At 33.4% G+C, this 24826-nt stretch overlaps 1 protein-coding gene across 7 annotated transcripts in view; it reads right to left on the bottom strand.

Annotated features, from left to right (window-relative positions):
- Positions 1-71: 71 nt before the first annotated feature.
- LOC143234784 (leucine-rich repeat-containing protein 14-like) overlaps positions 72-24826 on the bottom strand; it is a 50117-nt gene continuing 25362 nt past the window's right edge. For 5 of the 7 annotated variants that reach the window (XM_076472406.1, XM_076472407.1, XM_076472405.1 and 2 more), the window contains 3 exons: positions 15042-15475; positions 5083-5202; positions 72-1726 (listed from right to left, as the gene is read on the bottom strand). In XM_076472406.1, coding sequence (XP_076328521.1) covers positions 1432-1726; positions 5083-5202; positions 15042-15475 — 849 coding nt within the window. In that variant the 3' untranslated portion in view covers positions 72-1431. Of the gene's footprint in view, positions 1727-5082; positions 5203-11329; positions 11905-12118; positions 12285-15041; positions 15476-24826 lie in introns of those variants that run through there. The other 2 variants (XR_013018802.1, XR_013018804.1) reach the window with 2 other exon arrangements.

Raw genomic sequence — 24826 nt, 5'->3', positions numbered from 1 at the left:
TTGAGTAATTTTTGGAAAAAATCTTCACCCACAGCTATCTGTAAAATATTTCTGAACAATACTTGATTATCTCCTTCACTACTGCAAATGCATGTTTATTTCTCAGGGTCCAAACTACAATCTTAAATTTATTTCTAAATAATATTGTGATTAACCACTGCCACAGTTAATATATTGAAACCTGTATACTGGAGATCTCTCTAATTTATCTGTGTAATAGATCCCAATTGCTAAAGGTATTTTAGAATATCATTTAATAAGATGTTCAGCAGACTTCATATAGATTGTGATTTTTACCACACACAACAGGTCATAAATTTATTAGTTCTAAAAGATTGATTTTTGCATCTGGAAAAAGCTAGAGCTATCTTCTATATAATAGGGTAGCACAGCATAAGTATGAGAATGATTTAGCCTGTCTGTAGTGTTTGGAATTTTTCAAAGTAATGTTACATATTTAACTGATTTACATTATGAAATCAATTTGTCTTTTTGCAACCTCAGCCCTGACTATTTTTTTAAGCTTTGACTTTCCTTTTCTCATGACTTAAAGGTTGAGTACATGAAAAGCAGTGTGGACAATAAGACTATATTGGAAGTTTAAGCTTGTGCTATATCATTCTCTTCCTAAAGCAACTGCCATCTCCCAGCTTATGGTAACCACCTACATTGAGAATCTTAAAACCCATCTTTTAAATGTTTTCTCAGAGGCAACCTTCAAAGATTTAATGTTGCTGATATTTAATCTCCTTGAATAAAGAAACTACAGTGTGTAAAACAAACATTTCAATAGCCTTTTCTATTTTATGGTGAAAAACATACTGAAAAATGTTTAGCTATTAATTGCAATCACTTTTTTTAATCATCTCGGGAAAATCAAAAGCTATGTACATTTTTTGTTTGTAATTTTAAACGTTTCTTTGTATTAATGATAATACACAAAATATTTGGGCTGGGTGCAAATAACTATAGTTCAAATATGGTAATATTTCATAAAATTTTACCAGTTGTTGTGAAGATATATTAAGATTGCTCAGAGTTATGGTATGTTGAAATGTACATCATTCTACATGCAGACAGTATGCCAGATGGGTTCAAACTGTATGTTCACATTAACATTTTGGTTAACGTTACAAAACACCACCAAGTAAACATCACTATTAATTTTTAAAACTAAGATTTCAAGAGTTAATTATTGTGGCAGCTGATTACATGAAGTTTTTAAACAAAAATTACTATTTCTTTTTTGTATAGTTGTAGAAAATTCACTTTTGAAAACTAAAAAGTAAATAATATACATAAAACATGGAATTTCATTTATATTTTAAATTTAACAAAGCAGTATTTAAATGCAGAGATGGAACTTCATTTTAATAATGAAAAAAAGTAAACTCTTGGCATTTTGGAGTTTTTTTTCTTTAATAATAGCTATCATGGAATAAAAACTACTTGAAGTAGCTCTTGATAATAATCATCAGTCCACACAATGTGCACCATTCTAGACATTGGATTTCTACGACAGCTTGATACAGTTTTGCTAAATAATTCTTTAAGTTTGATTTCAACAGAAGCTTTCATATTAACACAAATTTCTTGATCATTGCTATCATAACATTCATTTGGGTAAGTGATTCGAACACATTCCAGGTGAGGCAGGCCTGCAAGCAGAGGAATGCTGCTATAAAGTTGTTTAGTTGTCACTTCATGTCCAGCTAAGTTAAGGTACCTGAAAATAAAGCATCAATTGTTTTTTAATTTGGGTTATCCTGCTGAAAAAAATAGTACTTATAATACAGTTAAAAATGATCATGTTTAAACTTAGTTTCCTTATATTACAAGACTAGATGTTACAGAAAACATTGATCTATGAATTTTACTTAAATCCTTATGAATACAAGCAAAACATCATAATACTTATTTCAGATTTTACTATTTTTACATACATTTTGTTATGCAAAACCTCTGGTTTAATATAACTGCCTATGCACACTACCATGAATGCACTTTACTCCATCAATAATTGTGTGCACTCCCCATACATGCTTTTAATTACCTTATAACTAATACTCTAAACTGTCATGTATCTGATGATATGGCTACTGTGTCTTGCTAATCACTAACAAAGTTATTAAACATCCCAAAGTCAACTTCCAAAATTTTTCTTTTGTGCACATAAAGTCTGTTTCATGAGTTGACATATAGTAATTATAAAATTTACTGAAAGGTAATCCATAACTTACAATCACCCTAGAAAATATACGGTAATCTACAGGAATTCTTGTTTAACCCATAAATCCACCCAAATAATCTTGCACGCAATCTGTGAATTTAGGTCTTATCTATACAATGAAGTCTAAATATCTATTAAATTACCTATAACGCTTTAGTTTCTTCACTGCCTCCAAGAAAACATCTACCTTGTCAGAAGCACATCACTAACAAACTTGTCAATTTTATTGCAAGTACATGCACCCATTCTCAATGATGCAGTAAAAGATTCTTTGTATATTCTTCCTAGTGTCAAATATCTTTCTGTAACATTTACTGTGAGAAGTTTTGATGAAATCCAATAAAAAGTCATCTCTCTACTTCAAATTGTACTCTACATCAATGTCACTCTGAATTTGTGGATTAGTAAACAAATACCTAGCTTTTGTGGAGTCATTGGTAATTTTATATTTGACTGGAAAATATTAACAGTCATGCCGACATTTCAAAGGACATAACACATCTGATACCATTGCAGCTAAGTATGATGAAATAATGAATCTCTTAACAAGGTGCCACATGTAACATCTGATAATGTATCCAACATGACCAAAGCTTTCTGCTTGCCTGGAGTTGAATAACAAATAGTATCTAGTGCAAGAAATGGTGATAGTTTATCTGCAGATATTTACTCAGAAGATGAACTTTTGGATGAATCTAAATTAATTTTCTCCCTGAACATGACCTCTGCTCAAAGTAATTTTAGCCATTGTGTCCTACATTTGAAAATCACTATAAATAACTGACCTACTTGAGGGAGAGAACAAGTGGAACTCGGAAATTAAGTCTTTATGGAAGATTTTCCAGGAGCTGAATAATCTACATCAAAACTTACTTTTCATGATCAAACTGTGCTTGCAGGTTTGGTGACAATACTGACACCTTTTAAAGTGGACACAGATTTCATCCTGGACCAGAGCATTATTACCTTTGGTTATGTAGTGCCATGTGTTTATGGACTGATGGCATGCAGTCCAGATATAATTTCAATCTTGTCTTTACACTGAGGATATCTGTTCATGCTCAAATGAGTCAGTATAAGCAATATAGTATGTTTTGCTTAACTAAAGGCATTGGATCCCAGATTTAAACCTGACTGATGTTCCACCAGACTATAAACCAATCACATGCTCCTACAGCAAGAAGTAAAAAAGTTTCCCTAAGAAATAATCATACAATGATGGAACCAAAAGAGGCTATACATCCTCCCATTATGAAAGAAGTAAACAATTTAGTTGTTGTACTCCTTACAAGAAAACATCCATCTCATTTGCAGCAGATACAGAGGCCAACACCTACCTCAATGGTCCTTGCATTTCTGAAGAAAGCAACCTTCTAGATTATTGGAAAATTGATGAAAAAATAAGCTTCCTACCCTCTCTCTAGCCAAATGCTACCAAAGTGTTCCAGCATGTGTTCCCCTAATTGAATATTTGTTTAATTGTGGAGGTAAAACCATCAGACATGATTACTGCCATTTCACTGACAAGACATTTGAGAGACTGCTATTCATAAAGAACAATAACCAGTTATAAAATTATGTATATTGTTTTTAAACTTTGTTATTGCATTTTGAAAAATAAAACTATCAGAATGTTATTATTTGTGAATATTTTGTTTCAGTTTTTAGAACGTTTGTTTCATGAAATTAAAGTATTGAAGCCTTATCATCTACTGTTTTATTATTATTATTGCATATTACCTGACTAAGCATTCATGAATACATTTCTTTGTATTCGTATTAAAATAATTACCATTTTTTGCATTCACAAAAAATTTGAAGTAGCCATATTTGTATATCATTACTGATCTCCAGTATTTGCTCCATTCCTGATAGTCTACTCATGAACCTACTGAAGAATATATAATTTAATACCCACATACAAACCTAAAGACTATGGCTTACTCTTCACAAATCACTTTAAAAACATCCAATACCCACAGAGATGTTACAGCTATTCAAAGACTCACTTTGAGACTACCTTCAAGATTTCTCATATGCTGCAAACAAATCATCATGAGAAATATTCTTGTCTGCATGATATCCTTTGCTTTATCTGCATGCTCATCAACAAAATATCCGATACACTGCCTACATATCCACTCTCATGATGTGGTACTCTCATATACAGGATTGTCATGAACTTTGTTTACTTTATGTCCATAACTTTAAAATAAAATCTATGTAGCACAACAACCTGTATTTAAACCTGAAAAAAAAACTATAAACTGCATCTAAGTTTAAAATATTTAACACACAATGCTAATTCTTTTAATAGGCAAATACTATAGTTTTTTTTTAAATTATATTTTAGGAGAACGATATACTTGTTTATTCAACAATATAAAAATACATCCCAAAAGTTCACTCACTACATTTTAACCATTATGTGCATTTCTGAAATATACATTCACCATACATAAATCTGTGATTAATTAACTCTGTAACTTTGTTAGAACAAAAGAACATCCATAAAGAAGTCAGGTACTGGAATAAAAAATATGTTGATTGCTTTCTTCCATTTCCTTTTTAATAACATTGTACTGTATTTATTTAAAAACTGTTGTATACTAAAAAGATGATCTGTTGATGTTTTCATCAGAGAGGATTTCAGTTTTAAATATACATATTTTGTAAATGGATTTTCCAGGTTTCTCAGTAGTACAAAAAAAAACACTATCACTGTTATACAAAAAAGTATTATGTTTTTAGTAAAATATTATAATTTAATGATATATTTAACACTTATTACAGTGGTTTCTGTGATTTTAATATATTTCTGACTAACATCCTGTTCTGTAATAATTACTCACCATAACTTCTTCAGTGAAGAAATAGCTTTTATCAGTGGGAGAAAATGATCATCTTTAAACCCACATCCCTCTAGTTCTAAAACCTCCAGATTTTGGGTTGCTTCAAGTAGCTGAATTAAACTAAATACCAGAAGAAAAAAGAAAGAATATGTTTAATATATAACATGAAATTATCAAGGATAAAATATTTCGAGGGGTATCATTTTAATGTATAAAAGTAAACAAGGTCAAGCAACAACATGCAAACAGTTTTCTGGTAGCATTATTGAACAAAATCAAATTTATCTACTAAATAATTACTTTGAAAACAGCACTTTTTAAGAATAAAATAACTTTAATGATATTAAAAGAAAAAATGCTAATAAATTATGGAGGAGTAATATACACACACACTAACAGGATCACTCTGCTATCAAAGAATCCTCAATGTTGTTAAATTTGCATTTTGCATTAGCTAACAATAAATATTTTTCATCGAATGTTACAGAAAGTAAAGCTTCAAAACGAGTAAAATCCTTAAGCACATGTATATAAAATCTTGCTTTATTAAATCTTTTTTTGTGTGTGACCAGGCATTTTCTATTTCAAGACCCAGGAAAACTTCATAAAATCTGAAATATTGTATATTTGACTGATTTATTGTACAAGAAAGGCTTTATAAACCACATACCATTACATTCAATGTGAAAATTCCACATCAAAATATACTTATGTGGTTCCTTGTAAATACAAATAGCAGGTCTATAAAGCACTACACTGTGGTCAGACAATTTGTGTACTGATTTAACCACTAACCACCCAAGTTATATGAAATCTATCACAGATCTACACTTGTTATTATTTTTATACATTCTATTAGAAATCGATGATAGGACACTTTTTAACAAACATTTTACATGAAAAAGCCAGTAATCATAAAGTAACTCGGTAAACAGGACTTGAACTGTTCTTGATCAATATGTAGATTGAACTGGACTCCCTCTGAACTTACTATTCCAAAGAATGATTAATTTCAAATTCTAAGTTTATTTATTATGAAAGGTATTATTACATAATGTTTATAATACTTTGGCCAGAATTATACTTGTATCTGTGATACAATTCCCACTCAAATGTTTTCATAAGGCTCAAATTACCATCTAACTATTAAAAACATTCAACTGCTTTTAAGGACTATAATCCACTTAGTACAAAATCTTCATGGATAACAAAACTTAAAAAGGCCACCAAATGTACCCATGTTCATCAAGTCTGGTGATATCTTCCTAATAGAAAAGTTAATAAGAAATTTTTAAGAGGAACTCTTCTCAATATATTATTATTGTATGTTAAAATATTACATCTGTTTAATTATATGTCAATCAGAGATAATAACAACCATGAAACAATATAATAAATGTGTGACTGCTTCCTGTCATGTACTCCATGGATAACCCAAGTTAGACTGTATGTCTTGTAATATACAAACACCAATATCCCATTCTTCCAAGTTTAAAAGCAAAAGGACATTTAGAAAATGCTGAGCAAGCAAAAGTTATATTATTGTTTAGTAACTGTGAGGCAATATGACATACAATTACTGAAATTCAAAAAAGAAGGTTTCCCTTGAATATTTATTAACGAATAACTAATAAACCCATAAGTTGGTTGAAATAAAATGAAGTTACAGTTGTATGTAGAACTATCTAGAATATGAGGAGTACATGTGTTTCAAACAACTTCATAATGATAACAGTCTATTCTTAAATCTTTTTTTTTTCTCATAGTCTCCAGTCATTCTTCTCTATCTTGGTTTAATAGAGGGGTGATGATTCCAGAGTTAGTATTCCAGTCACAAATATGGTAAAAAGGCACTAACTGACAGCACAGCAAACTATACCAGAATGAAGCATCCCATCCAGCTATCCAACAAACTAGTATAGCTCTCAATCACAAAGTCTACTGTAACTATCATGTTCTAAACAAGCCTTTTTATGCAGCAAAGTATACATCCCCATAAAGGAGTGCCAAGTTGTAAATGACCTTATTCATAACTAAAAATAATTAGAATTTTAAGTTAAATTTCTCTAATTTTTATTTCTTTTTATTTAATACATTTTATATTTGTTACAAAATAGTTTAATAATTTTATTTAAAGTTTCTTTATCATTCCACATCATAGCTTGTATACTTAGTTATTTTCAGTTGGTATATATACAAACACACACACACAATATATTACTCTATGTACATATAACAGAGAAAAGCTTTTAAAGTGAAATGAGGAATTTAACTAAGACAAGATTTACTTGAAGTAGCATAAAGCAAGCAAGTAGCGGTGGAAAAACCGACGACAGGCACTAGTGACTATCGCAGGATCAAAGGCCAATGTGGAACATGAGTCCTTCAAGGTGGTGGGGAATCAGTGGACCCTATGCCAAGAATTGGTTTGTTTGTTTTTTAATTTGGCACAAAGCTACACGAGGGCTATTTGTGCTAGCTGTCCCTAATTTAGCAGCTTAAGACTAGAGGGGAGGCAGCTAGTTATCACCACCCACTGCCAATTTTTGGGCTACTCTTTTACCAATGAATAGTGGGATTGATTGTCACATTATAATGCTCCCACAGCTGAAAAAGCAAGCACGTTTGGTGTGATGGGGATTCGAACCTGCAGCCCTCATATTACAAGTCGAGTGCCTTAACCACATGGCCATGTTGGGCTCCAAGAATTGGATGTGAGGAAAATGGGAGGACCTCAAGAAAACCCATTTTCACTCCCCAGACCACAGATTACCTATCTGGGAAGTGCCTGAGCTGTGTACCTGAAATGAAAATTGAAAACAATGATAGTTTTGATATGCCACATATTACAGATAAAGTAAGGAGACTGGTGGGTGCAAAGCCAGATTAAGGGCAACTGATGTTCTAAGTAAAGCCCAACAATGGTGCCACCCCTCAACTCCTCCACTGCTTAACTGACAAGACATTAAGACTCAATGTGCTGAAAGTGAAATAAAAGTTTGAAAATTTATAACCCTTCTTCAGTTTTCTTCCAGATCAGACTCCACAACTATATTAAATAAAAACTTTTTATTTCATTCATTAAACAGATTGGGCATGGATCAAAATCAAGCAATGGCTGAGGCCTTTTATTTAGAAATGATGAGGGAAATCACTTCTTTGATTAATGATTATTAAAAATAATTTTTACTCTATATTTGTTTTTACTCCCAGTTAACAATTCTCACTTTGTGTTCACAAATTCACAGTTTGATGTTAACTAAAATGAAAAATTTTCTCAAACCCTTTTTATTCAAAACCCCCTCACTTTGATGTTAACAATTTCTCACTTTGAACTTAAAAACCCTGTAAGCAAATTATTTACTTATACCTTAATACTTATTTACAAAGTTTTCTTCTAGATTTTTTAATTGCAATGTCTTTGGTCAAGTCCTCAAAGTTTATTTGGCATAATAAATCTGCTTCTATACCTTAGCAGAGACAAAGCATCCAGCATGTCTTTTTGCATGGTTGTTCTGTTGGGATTTTTAATATGCTTGAGTGGAAAATAATAAATGCTCAGCTGTGCAATTTGTGACCATTAATGTTAAAAATATACACAATGCAATGTCTACATTTGGAAACACACCCTCAATTTTGTCTTCTGAAATTATTTTATAAAGTTCAACAAGACTGAATTTGGTTTTTACAGTTTTTGGTGCACTGAACTTATAGTGCACATATGAGTGAAACTGCTGAAGTTCAGCAGAGAAATTAGTGTCCAAGTTCCTGTGGGTAAGCATCAATTAGCTTTTGGGAACACTGAGGATACCTTTCCATTTCAGCAGATGAAGTTACATCATTTAGCACATCACTTAGGAAAGAAAATGTGTTTCTTATTTTTTTGTACACCTCTCCTCTTTTTCTAATCAGGGTTTCTAGTTTGTCAAGGATTGTATAATTTGTTTCTGACATTTAGATCTACTTCTTGTGCATCTTTGTCATTGAATACCTTCTTTCTAACATGTTTGCAAGTTTGAGCTGCATTGCAATCAAAATTTGGTTGTATTTCCTTTGCAACTGCTTCAAATATTTCAAAGTCATCCCTTAAAGTGTGTAGCTGATCAGCTAATGACTCGTACAGATCTGTACGTGTTTTTAAGTTCACATCCTCATTTTGCAGAACGTGACTTGCTTTATTAAACTTTTGCAAAATCTCTTCCGACAAGATCAACATAAAAACAAATTATAGGTCTTGCATCTTATTTGTAATACTGTCAGCTTCTCTTCTAGTGTTGAAACTGTTGAAGCTTGGCAGAGAAATCAATATCCAACTCATGTGTGTAAGCATTAATTAGCTTTTGGGAACACTGAGAGTACCTTTCAGTTTCAACAGATAAAGTGACATCATTTGGCATATCACTAAGGAAAGAAAATCAGTTTGCTATTTCTTTGTACACTTCTCCTCTGGGTTTCTAGTTTGTCAACAATTGTGTAGAAGGTGGTGATATGAAATTTATCTCTGGCATTCAGATCTACTTCTTGTACATCTCTGTCACTGGGTACCTTCTTTCTGACACGTTTGCAAGTTTGAGCTGCATTGTAATCAACATCTGGTAGTATTTCTTTTGGGAACACTGAGAGTACCTTTCAGTTTCAACAGATAAAGTGACATCATTTGGCATATCACTAAGGAAAGAAAATCAGTTTGCTATTTCTTTGTACACTTCTCCTCTGGGTTTCTAGTTTGTCAACAATTGTGTAGAAGGTGGCGATATAAAATTTATCTCTGGCATTCAGATCTACTTCTTGTACATCTCTGTCACTGGGTACCTTCTTTCTGACACGTTTGCAAGTTTAAGCTGCATTGTAATCAACATCTGGTAGTATTTCCTTTGCAACTGCTTCAAATATTTCAAAGTCATCTCTTAAAGTGTGTAGCTGATCAGCTAATGACTCATACAGATCTGTATGTGTTTTTAAGTTCACATCCTCATTTTGCAGGACTTGACTTGCTTCATGAAATATTTGCAAAATCTCATCCCACAAGATCAACATAAAAACAGCTTACAGCTCTTGCATCTCATTTGTAATATTATCTGCTTCTCTTCTAGTGTCTCCCTTTTGTGACTGGAGTTCAACTAGACATTCTAAAGCTTCCAATATCTTAAAGAAAGACTTCAAAATTGCTGTTGTTGTCATAGCATGTGCCACCCATCTGGTTCCAGAGAGGGATTTTAACACACTTTCATTTCCAAGACAAGCTTTAAGAATTTTCCACTGGCTGATTGAGGCTGAAAAAAATGTATAGTGCAAATGCATTGTAGAGAAAAAGTTAACTGCCACTCGACAGCAGTCAACAGCACTTCAGCCTACCAGATTTAGTGAATAGGCTGCACAGGGCACATATATGGCAAACTTATTTTCTTCTAAACTCTTTTGCTGCATCCCCTTGTAATGCTCAGACATGTTAGCAACATTATTGTAAGACTAACTCCTACATTTTGAAAAATTAAGTTTGCAAACTTCACGTAAGTACTGAAATACCTGGTTTGCCACTTCCTCACTAGTATGGCTTTTCAGTTCCAGAAAGATTAAAAAGCATTCAATAGGCTGACCTCCTTTTAAGTATAGAAGTACAAAACTCAACTGATCTATATGTGATAGATCTGGTGTCAAGTCAACAGAAAAGCTAAAATAACCAGAAAAATTTACTTCATCAACAATGAACGTGTGGATCTTCTGAGCCATTGCTTCAATGAGTTCTTACAAGTGGTTTCGGACAAGAAAAAAGGATTTCCATTTCCAGAATTTCCATATTTTGAAATGTGCTCTGCTCAAACTGACTTATGAGTTGCCCTAAAAAAATTCCCATTCTGCAGTGAACCAAATTTTTCATCTGTTACTTGAAAATCCAGGCCATGTTAAGCTAACGTACAAATAACAGCTATTACATGCTCCAAGACATGTTCCCAGTAATTTCGCTCTAATTTGTTTTTCAAACTCTTATCGCAAGCCTAAACCTTGTCTGCGAATTAAGTATGTAAGCATAGAGTCTCGGCAAGTAGTGCTTCTTTCATGATGATCAATTACAATATTATTTTGCCAGTCACTCAACCCTTCTCTTTCAACAAAATGCTAAAAAAATTTAGGGGCAAAAGTTGATAAACAAAGCAGTAAACTGACCTTGTTGATGGTGAATACAATAACCACTCTCTCTTGTACTGCTCACCACTGGCTTTTACCCCCCAAAAATATTTGCAAACAGTGGTTTGCCCATTGTGGTGCTGACAGTCAGTGGGTCCAAAAGCAATCCAGTAAGCCACATCATCAGCAGAGAAATCAAACCACAACCCTGGATCTTTTGCTTAAGTTTCTTCATCTTTCATAAGCTGAAGCATTTTACTATAGTTCAGTAGATTTTCATTTTCAGCAACAATATCAACTTCAGACTATCTTGTAGAGCAACTTGCATCAACATTAACACTAGAGATATCAGGAGAATTTACAGTCAAAGTGAGATCAGTTGTGAGACTTGTGCCAGTTGAGCTAGCCTTGTAACATCTCAACATCGTCACGATGTTCTAATCATGAAGTGAAGAAAGTGGTACTTGTAGGTGTGGAGCTCGGTTCAACTTCAATCTTGTTAGAGTCAGTTGCAGTACAAGTGACTTCTGATGGCAGAGGTGAGTTCTGATTTAAAAGATCATGTTGTGCAAGTTGAATGAAAAAATTAGTCAGCTTCCCAGTCTTAATCAACAAAAGGCTTTGGATTTACTGGCCCTTTTTTTGCTAGTTTTCTCTTTTGTGCACCACTTAATTGAACACGTTTCATCTTGCAGCCTGAAAAATACAGAAACAAAAACTAAAAGAAACACAAAAGAATATGGATCATATATAGTTATAATGATTAGAAAAAAACACTGAAATTCATAAAGAAAAATGTTGGTAAAACAATCAAACATACTAAACTCTAGGTCTACATTTAAACAAAGATTGTCAGAAAGTTATTCTAAGACCTAGGTCCATCAGCACATAAACATGAATTCGTAAATACCTTTATTGATTTGCTGCACTCTGATTGGTTGAAAACCGTTCGAGACTGACTTCAATCCATATTAGGGAATTAGTTTTCAGTCACTGGAAATGTTTGATTAAGGTTGTTGCTATGGTAGCTGTATACAAGAAGCAATGTAAATGGTAATATGCAAATCCATTGCGAACTGAAAAGTATTCCAAAATAATTTGTGATCAACAACACATATTGTAGTAGCTTATATACACAGTGATCATTCTGTACTGGTACACATACATGACATATAATCAATTGTAAGCTGTTCTGCACACTGAACAACTAAATACTGGGTTAGGCCTAGGCTAGAGTACCTTAATCCTAACCAAATATCTGAAGAATGAGTTTTAACCTCAACTCTAAGCTCAGTTTTGACCTGAGGACTTTAGTTGAGCCATCAAACCATACATCAAGAACAGGCATATTTCTGAAACTTTATCTGCATGCCTGGATGCAAAGGCAAATTCAAAACAACAGCCTTAAATTGGGAATAGTTCACTTCATTATTCCAGGGCTACAGTGGCGTTTCCAGTGTACTTACACTAAACTAGTTACAGTATTTAGGCCTAACATTATTGTCACTCGGTTCTCAGATAACAACACTAATGTTAGGCTTAATGCTAATACATTGTAACTGAGGCCACTAACGTTAAGCTTTGTACTAAGTACTAACCTTGCTCACACAAACTTGTTCAATTCATGCACTTTTTCAGACAATCCTAAATTGATTTTGTTGGTTCTTTACAGTATCTTTGTATGACCACAGTGCCACAGTACTGTACTACTACTAGTAGTATAGTGTATACATAGCAACGTTAAGAATCATGTTGTCATTCATATTGAAGTTTTACACAATTTGACCTTTAGACTGCTCCGATCAGTCAACTGTTTTCACAGCTTTTCAGAAATGTACTAGAACACATACTGATTTGAATTTACAGTTGCAAAATAGTTGAATTACACCTAAAAGTTTGTCGTGGTTGTCTCTGTGTTCCTGTCTCGTATTGTTCGTTCTTCTCATAAAAAGTATCACCAAAGAGCCCAGTCAGGGCAATATGACGTCAGGATAGAATCAAAGAAGAAGTAAGGAAAATATAATTGTGATATCCATTTTTGGGTCTGGAAATGGCGTATTTCACAAAATTTTGTTGGCTATTTATAAATGGGGATAAAAACAAAGGTGCCCAGTCTTAAATGACATTTTACAGTAATATTTTGCAAATCAATGACTTCTTGCTTCAGATACATAGTTTAGTAGTTTCTTGAAACTTTAGTCACTCACTCACTCACCGAGCCAAAGAAAACATTTTTTTAACAATTCAAAGTAAAGTCGAACACTGTGGTAAAGACAATTACAAAAATATTGACCGAAGTTGGGTTTGGCAGTAAAAGATTTAAGGGCATGATAGCTAGGGTAAATACTCTGTGGTGGCCCCTTCCATTGGTGCCCAAAGCACATGCTGATTTTGCTTAATGGTTAATCCAGGGCTGAACTCAGCTAAGTGTATGGTAATAAACTAATGACATCTATATAAAAAAAGGTCAAAGGTAGAGACAGTAGAAATCCCACTATAAATTGAAGAATGTTTAGGCTCCTGAAAAATTACGAACTTTTAACTACAATTAATAGCCGTCTCTTAAGTTTAATTACAAAAAAGCAAGATCAATAAAACATTAAGAATGAAAACAAATAACCTTCAAAATGTCTTCTTCTACTCCACATACAATAACCCAAGCTGCTGTTTTAGATTATGTATGCATATGTTTAAACCAAAAACTGATAAAATAGTTCACTGTTATAAAGTTCAACTTTTCCTGCTTGATCCATGTGCATGTCAAAAGACAGTTCAAATAAAACAGATTAATGGATTTGTGTGCAAGATGCGAAAGAAAACTGATCGTGAAAGCAAGCATAAAGTGAAAAAAAAAAAAAAGACTATATACATTAAGTAAGGAACTTTGGTCAGTTGTGCTACAGTTTTTGTGACAAGGATTTGCATGTGACTGAATGAGAAAACAAAAAAAGGGGTGGTAGTGTGCTACAAGAGTTCAGGTAATAAATTGCTTACATAGTTTATAGTGGCAAGTTTATATTTGTAATTATGAACAGCAGCCGAAGAATTAAACATGTTTTCATCAATAATTCAATGTCTTTTATTAAAGATTTAACTGTTTTTAATGTATGGACAAACTCCACTTCAATATTTCTGTTTACATTTCATTGACAAAATGTATACTTGATTTACATTTTTGCAGCAAACATAAAATGCAGAAAATGTTCCATGTGTAGGATTTCTAAAATTTTCTGCAAATATATTTTTGAAAATTTTCAGTAGATTTTGTACATCTTTCTTTGGATTTTGACTGCTTCTAGTTACAGGATTCTGCAACACATAATAAAAGTGCAATAGCATGGAAATGTTTTCTTAAGCCATTTATATGCATGCATTTTTCTGTATGGTTGTACTCAATCTACCATTATGTGAAGGAAAATATTAATATTTAATTAGGGAACACTGTCAAACTACTTCAGATGTGCTGCATTTATGTTTCAGAATTCATATAATGTTTTAAGTTGCTGCTGTTTTAATCCTAGAGTTCTCCTTTAAGCAATTATTGTGAGAGACTAGAGTGAGTAAATGTTATTGACTACATTTTCTATGAAAATAGTTTCAAGTATGATAACTCCCATGGCAACATGGGGCATACCATACTTTTCCCACAAGACACAAAATATGATAACACAGTGGTTCACATTTCCAAATTAATAAAATAGTGATTTAATCAAACAAACTCTATTTTACTTTACTTTGTCATATTATTTATACCATAATATAAAAAACCTACTACAGTTGTCTCCATGTTACACAAAAAAGATAAAATATCAATATACAGTAGGAAGTCACACCTGCTCATATAAATGAAGAGCACATTCTCACAAAGATCAAGTTCTCGGAGAGTAAACCTATGATTACTGGTAGAAATATATAGAAGGTCACTTTGTGTCAATCTACAGGCTGACAGCTTTAGATACTCCAAGCTCAGAGGAAAACCTGTACTTCCATTGCTGCTACTGGATGCAAACTTCCTGTCTTTGGTGCATAGAAGCTCTCTCAGACAATTTCCCACTCTGTTATTGCTGAAATCAAGTCTTTTAAGATTACACAATGAGGACAGCATTCCAGTAACTACATCTCTAACATCAGGGTTTTCTGTTAGGTTTATATTGTTGCAAGAAAGATCCAGAGCTGACAGATTCTTCAACATGCTAATCTGAGGAGCCAGAAATGAAATACCACTTGGTAGCAGAGAGTTATATTGTAGACTTAAGCCGGTGAGGTTCTGTAGAATGGCAAACAGTCAGATAATTAGCCATAGTATGCATTACCTACTGGAATCAAATATAATCTTAGTATCTCAAGCCCTTACTGAAGTATTGTTCTTCACCTAATTCTAATCCTCAAGTATCTTTTTTAGTTTGTCTATGTTTCCACAAATATTTCATGTTTCAACATGTACAGATACCATTCATTTTAAGTTCTATTTAAAACAATTTTTTATTGAAGGTATATACATATATACTAACAAACACCTAAAATGGTTGTTGCCCTATAAATGATTTATCTTTATTTGATTTTCCACAAATATTGACTGTTTCAAATTACTACAAGAAAATTAATTTGTTCCTTAATTAAGCATGAGAAATACTCATGTTCTGCTCTTTTATATATTATGGTAAACAATATACGTTTACCATAATATATCCAACCAAAATCCTGAAGTAATATTAACAAATGAACAACTTTCAATACACCAAAAAGTTTAGAATATAGCCTACTTAAAAAACAATAGAACAACTATTTGGCAAAGGGTCAATTGTTAACAAAATTAACATGAAAAAAGGGCAATTAGGCTAAGATTACATTTTCAAGAGTATGATATATAAGCTCTAAAAATTCATTTTATGGCTTACCCTAAGTATATCAAGCTTTACTTGTCATCACAAGAGTACCAAATGTTTATTGGAAAGTTGTTAATAACAATGCATGTACATTAATGTAAAAACTAGGGAGGCAAGTACCTGCTTCTGTTAGCTGTCTAGATGAAATATACCATTTTATGTGAAATTGTATTAAAATAAAATACAGTAAAATAATCACATCCTGCAGACTTGGCTCCTTACGTTATCATGAATGTACTGAAAAGAAATGGATACATTTATCTTTAGAATATACTGTTTGAAGGACTACATAATATACTGCAGTAGCATGAAACAAATTAAAACTACCTAAAGTCATGGATGAAACTCAATGGTAATGGATTTACATAATAACCTGTTCTTATAGAAAAATTTTGTTTGTGAGCCCTGGTTGCTACAGACTTTTGTTCCCAAATTTCATGGATAGCAAGTACATTCAAAACACCATTAAATGCTCATAATACATGTGAACTGAATAAGGAGGAACGTTATGCAAATATGATAACAGGTAGGCAAGAAAATGACTTGCAAGTGTAAGGAAGATTTTTATTCATAGTGGAGCATAGATGTTTCTGAAGGTTAATGTTCTATCAAAACATGTATATTTGATGGTGGAACATGAATGTTTCTGAAGACTAATTCTGTATGAAAACATGTAGTATGTTTTATTGATGAAGGAACATACGTTTTTGAACACTATTGTTCTGTCAAAAGATGTTGCATGTTTTAGTGATGGTGGAATATAAGTTTCTCGAGACTAATGTTCTATCAAAACAAGTAGTATGCTCCACCCTCAATACAACTTTTCTTTATGCTTGCAAGTTGTTTTTGCATGTGAAATGCCAATGTTATTCTCCCTTTATGATAATGAACTCTCAGTTCATCAACCAGCTAGTCTTAGGTGTGCATCAGTTTACTTTGGTTTGGAAAAAAAGTTCCATCTAAACAACCTAACCACCTCAAATTATCAAACCTTAGAAAAATTATTTTAGTTCAAGTGTTTAACAATGGTATAGCTATATTTATGTTTTAACCATAACACGTAAAGGTTTATCCAAACTAGTTGTACTTTCATAACACTTAAGAGAACTTGTACGTAACCATGATCCTAATTATAGGTAATACTGTTTAATTAATAAAGCTTTTATTTTTATTTCTGTACTACTAAGATTTCATGTACACATTTATTGATTCAATTTGTTTTACTCTCATTCTTAAAAATCAGGGTTTGTGTATGGTTTATGGTTAAGTTGTATAAATTTCCAAGTAAGCATGTGCATCCACATGTATTCAGTAGTAACCAGATGAGTTTAAATGCAACAATCATACTTTTAACATATCAGTTTTATGAATACGTAAATAATAAACTGAATTAAAAATACAGTTTAGTTTATGTAGTCTTTATTTATAATTCAGCCTACTTGGCAAGTTTCATGTGTATAATTCAGTCACCATGGTTAATTTCATGAGTATAATTCAGTTTACATGTTTTGAGTTTTTTTATATGCAAAAACGGCTCATTTGGGTTGAGAAAATATTTTACATAGAAGAGTGAACAATGTGTCGACCTTCTTCGGTCATCGTCAGGTTCACAAAGAAAGAGGTAACTGACCGAAAGCTCACCACATGTTTGAAAGGGGTTGTGTAACTGTGTGTCGAAATGTAGAGGGCGGTATTAGATGTTTGAATATATAATTTTATTTATTTTATTATATTAATATAGGTATAAGGGTGTTCCTTTATATTGGTTTATTTTGGGCTTGAGTTGTATAAGTAAGGCTTCTTTAATTTTGCGTTTGTTTATGTTTGTTTCTTTATTTAGTATTTGAGTGTTTTCTATGGTTATGTTGTGTTTATTTGACTTGCAGTGTTCAAAACGTGTGAAGGTGACTTTTATGTTCTTTGAATCTGGTTTCCATTTTCTACTTGTTTCTCAATATAGAAGTCGTGGCAGTTATCACATTGTATTTTATAAATAATGTAGGTGTGGTGTTTGTAAGTGTAGTTTTCACATAGTATAGACCTCAGTTTTGTGCCTGGTTTTTGAATAAATTTGGTATTAACTGGAATGTGATATTTTGTTACTAGTTTTTGCCAAATGTTGGTCATTTGTCTGCTGATGTCAGGAATATATGGTATGCAGCAGTATATAGTTTCGTGGTTTTTTTGATTCGTGAGCTGTATTTACTTTAGTTGGTTGATACAGTTGGTTCTGTCTAGGTGTGTGCGTATAATGTTTTCTACGGTTTGTGGAGGAAACTTATTGATGTTGATGAAGTATTGTTTTATTTTGTCTAATTCATCGTTAATTTTATCTGGTGAGCATAGTTTTATGGCTGTGTTTATTTGGTTTCTTAGTATGTTGAGTTTTTGTTTTGTTTCATGTGCTGAGTCCCAAGGAATGTATAGTCCAGTATGGGTGATTTTTCGGTGGATTTCTGTTTTGAATTGTGTGTCAGTTCTTGTAATTTTCAGGTTAAGAAATGATATTTGATTGCTTTCTTCCTGTTCACATGTGAAGTTAATGTTGGGATGTATAGAGTTAATGTGATTGAAAAAATTAAGTGTGTGTTCTGTAGATTTGAATCCCGCAACCGTGTCATTTACATATCTGTACCAGTATAGTGGTGGATGTAATGCTGTGTTAATTGCTTGTGTTTCAACTTGTGTCATAAAAATATTGGCTAGAACTGGTGATACTGGGTTGCCCATGCTTAGGCCATTTGTTTGTATATAGTTTTGGTTGTTGAACATGACGTTTGTCTTTATCGTGGTGAATTCTATGAGGGTTGCTAACTGGTTACTGGGAATTTCTATAGTTGGGTTAGGGTCTCGGATATAGAGTTCTAAGGCTATCTTGCAGGCTTCAGTGGTTGGAACTTCTGTAAAGAGGGATATAACATCGAAACTGGCCATTAAGGCTTTATGATTAAGTTGATTTAGATTAGACTTGAAATTAAAAGAGTCTTTGATGAATGAGCTGGCTGATGTTACATATTTGGAGAATGCCCAAGCTATGTATTTACCAAGATTGTAATTAAACGATTCATATGTGGACATTATTGGTCGTAATGGACAATCTGGTTTATGAGGTTTGGGGATGCCGTATATTTGCGGTGTGTGCGTGAGTCGGTTTTACGTAGGTAGGAATAAAGTGTTTGTGAAATTGTGTTGGCTTTTTTCATTTGTAGTAGTAATTTGTTCAGTTCGTCTCGTGTGTCTTTGTTGGATTTGTGTGTATTGGTTTAAATTTGTTCGGTGTCTGATAGGATGTTATTCATGGTAAATACATGAAATAACCAACATTTGGCAAAAATTAGTAACAAAATATGACATTCCAGTTAATACCAAATGTATTCAAAAACCAGGCACAAAACTGAGGTCTATACTATGTAAAAACTACACTTACAAACACCACACCAACATTTTTTATAAAATACAATGTGATAACTGCCACGACTTCTATATTGGAGAAACAAGTAGAAAATGGAAACCAGATTCAAAGAACATAAAAAGTCACCTTCACACGTTTTCGAACACTGCAAGTCAAATAAACACAACATAACCATAGAAAACACTCAAATACTAAATAAAGAAACAAAAATAAACAAACGCAAAATTAAAGAAGCCTTACTTATACAACAACTTAAACCGAAAATAAACCAATATAAGGGAACACCTTTATACCTATATTAATATAATAAAATAAATAAAATTGTATATTCAAACATCTAACACCGCCTCTACCTTCCAACACTCAGTTACACAACCTCTTCCAAACATGTGGTCAGCTTCCGGTCAGTTACCTCTTTCTTTGTGAACCTGACGATGACCGAAGAAGGTCGAAACATTGTTCGCTCTTCTATGTAAAATATTTTCTCAACCCAAACGAGCCCTTTTTGCATATAAATTTCTCAACAAGTGGGTTTCTCGACATCAATGATGTTTCGAGTTTGTATGATACAGTTTAGATTTGTCTCTTTCACTATGGGCTCAGTATAACATACGAGTTTATCTACACATTTGCAATGTAACTTTTGATAATGGCACTGCATCTTCACAAGTATATTTATAAAATATATTTTTTATTATATTGACCTTCCAGAATTGCTTAGCTAACATTACATAACTTGCATTGACACAGTGCACCTGCACTCATGTTACATATCCAGTAATATAAACTGACCTTTAGACTTCCCTGTCTCGGTTGTGTGTTAGTGGATTAGTATTTTGTAATATATTGTCACATTTCAATTATTATACATTATACCTATATATATGCATATTGACTATTACTACTTAGAATTATTAAACTTACTTTTCTTAAAACATAGAACAATAACTCAAAAAGTAAAGCAAACAATTCTCTTCTCACCATGATCTTTGTACTTTGTTGTTGCTGGACATAGGTTGGTAAGCCTTTTAAATTTTCACACATGGAGAATACCAATTGTTTTTTTAAGGTTTTATATATACAGTTGAATAACCAAAAAATCACAAATAAGTACACTAATACTATAGAATTCCACTATAATTTATTAAGCTTAGTAACTAAGATGTAGTTATATTTTATAAAATATGCAACTTCAAGTAGACTAACGACATAATCTACATCCTTGAAAACTTGAATCAAAAGAACATGGTAGCCTTTTCACAGATTAAAATATTTGAGAAAGCCACTAGGGGACATTCTAACTGTTAATTGATTATTAATATCATCTACTGCAGTCAGAGTATAAAATGGACCATTTCAAAAAACCGAAAGAGTTGTAAAGGAACACTTTGTTTGATTCATTACATAAGCAAAATAAAAAGATGCAAAGTTCTTATTTTATATTCTATCTTGTCAATAATAGTAATTTTAATTTGTACAAAAGTATAGAGTTGGTATTTTAACATCAGAGACATTTAATTTTAAAGTGTTGCATTCAACATACCACTAAAATCTAAATTTAGATGTGTTCTTTTAAATGAAGAAATTAACTTATATGTAATACTAAAGTTTAAATTATAAAGTACAGTTTTATACCAAACTTACTGACATAAATTCATAAAATAGTAGTTCAATAAAATTTTGAATGCAAGTCAACAAACACGAACAAAGTTAAGACAAGCTAAGTATGTATAGTTCAATCTGCATGGTGTAATTTTTATGTTTACGTGTATGATTTAGTTTATTCATAGCAAATTTCTACATTTATGGTTTGGTTAACATTTATACAGTATCCTGTGTTATTTAGTATAGCAGTGGTCCTCCCACACATGCCACAACTTTTACGCCATTAATTAAACACTTTTTAAACAATGTATGTAAATTGAGCATCAAACTGTAATTTATAATCCAAATTTTCATATTATTTAATTTTACTTTTTTAATTTCAAAAGGAAATGTTTAAAAATTCACAGTTTTCATTTTCTATGTCATGTGATGAGTCTATGCTCCAAATTCTCCACTTCAGTTTCTTATGACTTCAATAATATGCTTCTACAGTTCCAAGCTAATTAGAACCACTAATTATATGCATAATTACAAGCAGGCAAATATAAAGTTAACATTTTCTTAAACTGAAAATGTATTTCCAATAGATCAGGGGTTCCCAACCTTGGCAGGGGAGTCGCAAGCCTTGTTAGAAGTAGCTTGGGAAAACATTAATTTTATTTCATCAATTACATTTTCATGCTCTTACATTTGTTTTGTTTCGTTGCAAAGCAAAACGTGTGCTACGTTAGTTCAATGTCATTAGGTGATATTATGGGTGTATGTATGCATGCCTGTGAGTGAATGTGCCTGTGTGAATGTGTATGTGTCTGCAACTGTATGTTTGTGTGTACTAGCGAGTAGCAAGTATGTGAGTGCATGCGCATGTACGTATGCTTGTGTGTTTGTTTAGCTGTGATTAAGTGTGTGTGTGCTCGCTGTCGACACGCGAGTCACATGTCCGTTGCTGATTGGTGGATGACAAATCACGAGACTGGCCACGCTCCCTTCCCTCCCAATACTTACCCCATCATTACTCTACCTGCACCCCCCACAAGTAGTCAGTGTAAGATCTACAGTTGCCAAAGCATTCATTATTCAACATTTTTATTTTATTTTAACAAGGAGATAAGTAAGCAGTAGAGGTGAGTTGTGTCCATGGCTAAACAGCACAGATACTCAGAATGCTACCTCAACATTGGCTTCACCACTGTGCTCGCCAACGACGGCATCGAGAAACCACAGTGTGTTTTGTGCCATGCTGTCCTGAGTGCAGAGTCAATGAAACCATCAAAACTCAATTGTCATCTCAAGACGAAACATCCAGAACATGCAAAGAAGGGTTTGAATTTCTTCAAACTGCATGAACAGTGTCTTAAAAGCCAAAGAATCGATAGAAGTGGGTCGTTTCAGCAGCAGAGTGCAGTCGTAGTGGAAGCTTCATATGATATTGCATTCGAAATTGCTAAACAAAAAATGCCTCACACAAGTGGAGAAACACTTCTTAAACCCTGCATGATGAAAGCAGTAAATCTTATTCTTGGAGAAGCCAGTGCAAAGAAGATGCAGCAAGTATCCCTGTCAAATAATACTATACAGAGGCTCATTTCTAAAATGTCTATGGATGTGAAGGAATGGGTTTTGACTGAAATCAAGGGTTCCCCTTTGTTCTCCTTTCAGCTCAACGAGTCAATAGATGTAAGTTCATGTTCTCAGTTGCTTGTCTTCGTGAGATACAGGTGACATCAAAGACAAATTCTTATTCTGCAGTGCACTTGAAACCACAACAAAAGCTGATGATGTCATGGAAAAAGTTAACTTTTTTTCAAGACAAAGATCTTCAATGGGAAAACGTGTGTGGGGTTTGTACGGATGGGGCACCGGCTATGCTGGGATCGAAATCAGGATTCCAGTCGAGAGTGAAGAAGCTAGCACCTCAAGCAAAGGGCATCCACTGCATGATTCACCGATATGCTCGCCAGTAAGACTCTCCCTGCCTCTCTGCAGGAAGTGCTTGAATCTGTAATAAAAATTGTAAATTATGTGAAGACTCAAGCACTCAACACTCGCCTATTCAAAGAACTATGCAAAGATATGAATGCTGACCACGAAGTCCTTCTCTTCTACATAGCAGTACGTTGGTTGTCGAAAGGAAACGTTATTAATCGTGTCTTTGAAATGAAAGATGAAATAAAGCTATTCCTGGAGACTCAAGAAAGGAAAGATCTTGTAGCTCACTTCAAGATGAAGCATGGAATAAAAGGGTTATGCATCTAGCCGACATTTTTGACCAGCTGAACAAGCTCAATTTGAAGCTTCAAGGAAGGGAAACACATGTTCTCCTTTTTTCAAGATAGTCTTCAGGCCTTTGTTTCCAAACTGCAGAACTGGCGTCAGAAAAACAATCTTGGAAACATCGCTATGTTTGAAAACTTTGTGGAGTGACGGATGAGTCTCAGATACAACTGGATCAGTTCCTCAAGGATGAGATTACCAAACATCTTCAGTCTCTAGAAAAGGAAGTCGAGCGTTACTTCCCTGAGCTATCACAGGAACAGGAGGCCCTGGTAAGGAACCCATTTTGTACTGAACTTGATCTATCCAGCATCCCAGACGATATCCAAAATGAATTTCTGGATCTAAGGAATGACTCTTCAGCTCGTGATCTCTTCAAGGTGAAATCCGTGACTCAGTTCTGGTGCACTGTGTATAAGTCATACTCCAAAGTCAGCATGATAGCTTTACGTGTCCTTGTTCCATTTGCTTCTACCTACTTGTGTGAGGCAGGATTTTCCACTCTTGTCAATATAAAACAAAGAATAGGAACAGATTGGATGTTGGAGATGACATGAGACTGGCTCTAACAAACGCCCGGCCACGAATTTCAAAGCTTGTTGCTGAAATGCAACATCAGGCATCTCACTAGCTGGGTTGGATAGCTGTTCAAACCTATGTTAATATTATTTTAAGAAATATATGTTCTTTTTGTGAATTCAGGTTGGACCAATGTGATTTAATTTGCTAATAAATAATTGCAGAATTTTTAAATATTTTTTTTAGATGTTTCTTTCCCTCTCCTTCACAGAAAATAAAAGAAAAATTAAGCTGCTGATAGTAAGCCCTACATAGGGGTCACATGGGTTTCAAACTTTAGGTAATGGGTCATGAGTGCCAAAAGGTTGGGAACCCCTGCAATAGATAGTCATCTCAACTCCCAAAACTGCTTTTATCGATTAGTACTATCCTCTATTGGCACAAATTTTAAATTCTCACCACTAGTCTTTCACCTCTCACTTCTGCATATTCACATGTAAGTGATTATGCAGCAAAACTCCACCAAGAGGAGCACAAGATAACCTCTTTTATAACCAGAGTCCTCTCCATATTTGCACTCATTAATCACAAGGAACTGTACACCAACCATGCACAAAGCTGGAGGGTGGTAATGAACAGATGACACACACTTTATTTGAGGGTGACAGAGGAGCATGGGAGACAATGGCAAAGAAGTGGAGGTGACATAGAAAGTCTGTTCAGAAATGGAAACCACAACTGAGAAAGCCAAAATATAGCCACCAGAATTACATGACATGGAGTGGTATGAATCAAGAAAAGGACCCTGGGAAAAAGCATCTGCAGTTTCTGCTAATGGATGTGGAAATGGAGACCAAAAATGGGGAAGTTGTGCATTGAGGTGTATGGTAAAAGCATCCACATCCAGAATACTCAATTGAGA

The sequence above is a fragment of the Tachypleus tridentatus genome, chromosome 12, assembly GCF_004210375.1.
Source record: "Tachypleus tridentatus isolate NWPU-2018 chromosome 12, ASM421037v1, whole genome shotgun sequence".
NCBI classification, from domain to species: Eukaryota; Metazoa; Arthropoda; class Merostomata; order Xiphosura; family Limulidae; genus Tachypleus; species Tachypleus tridentatus.
This window is presented reverse-complemented; position numbering and strand designations above follow the sequence as displayed.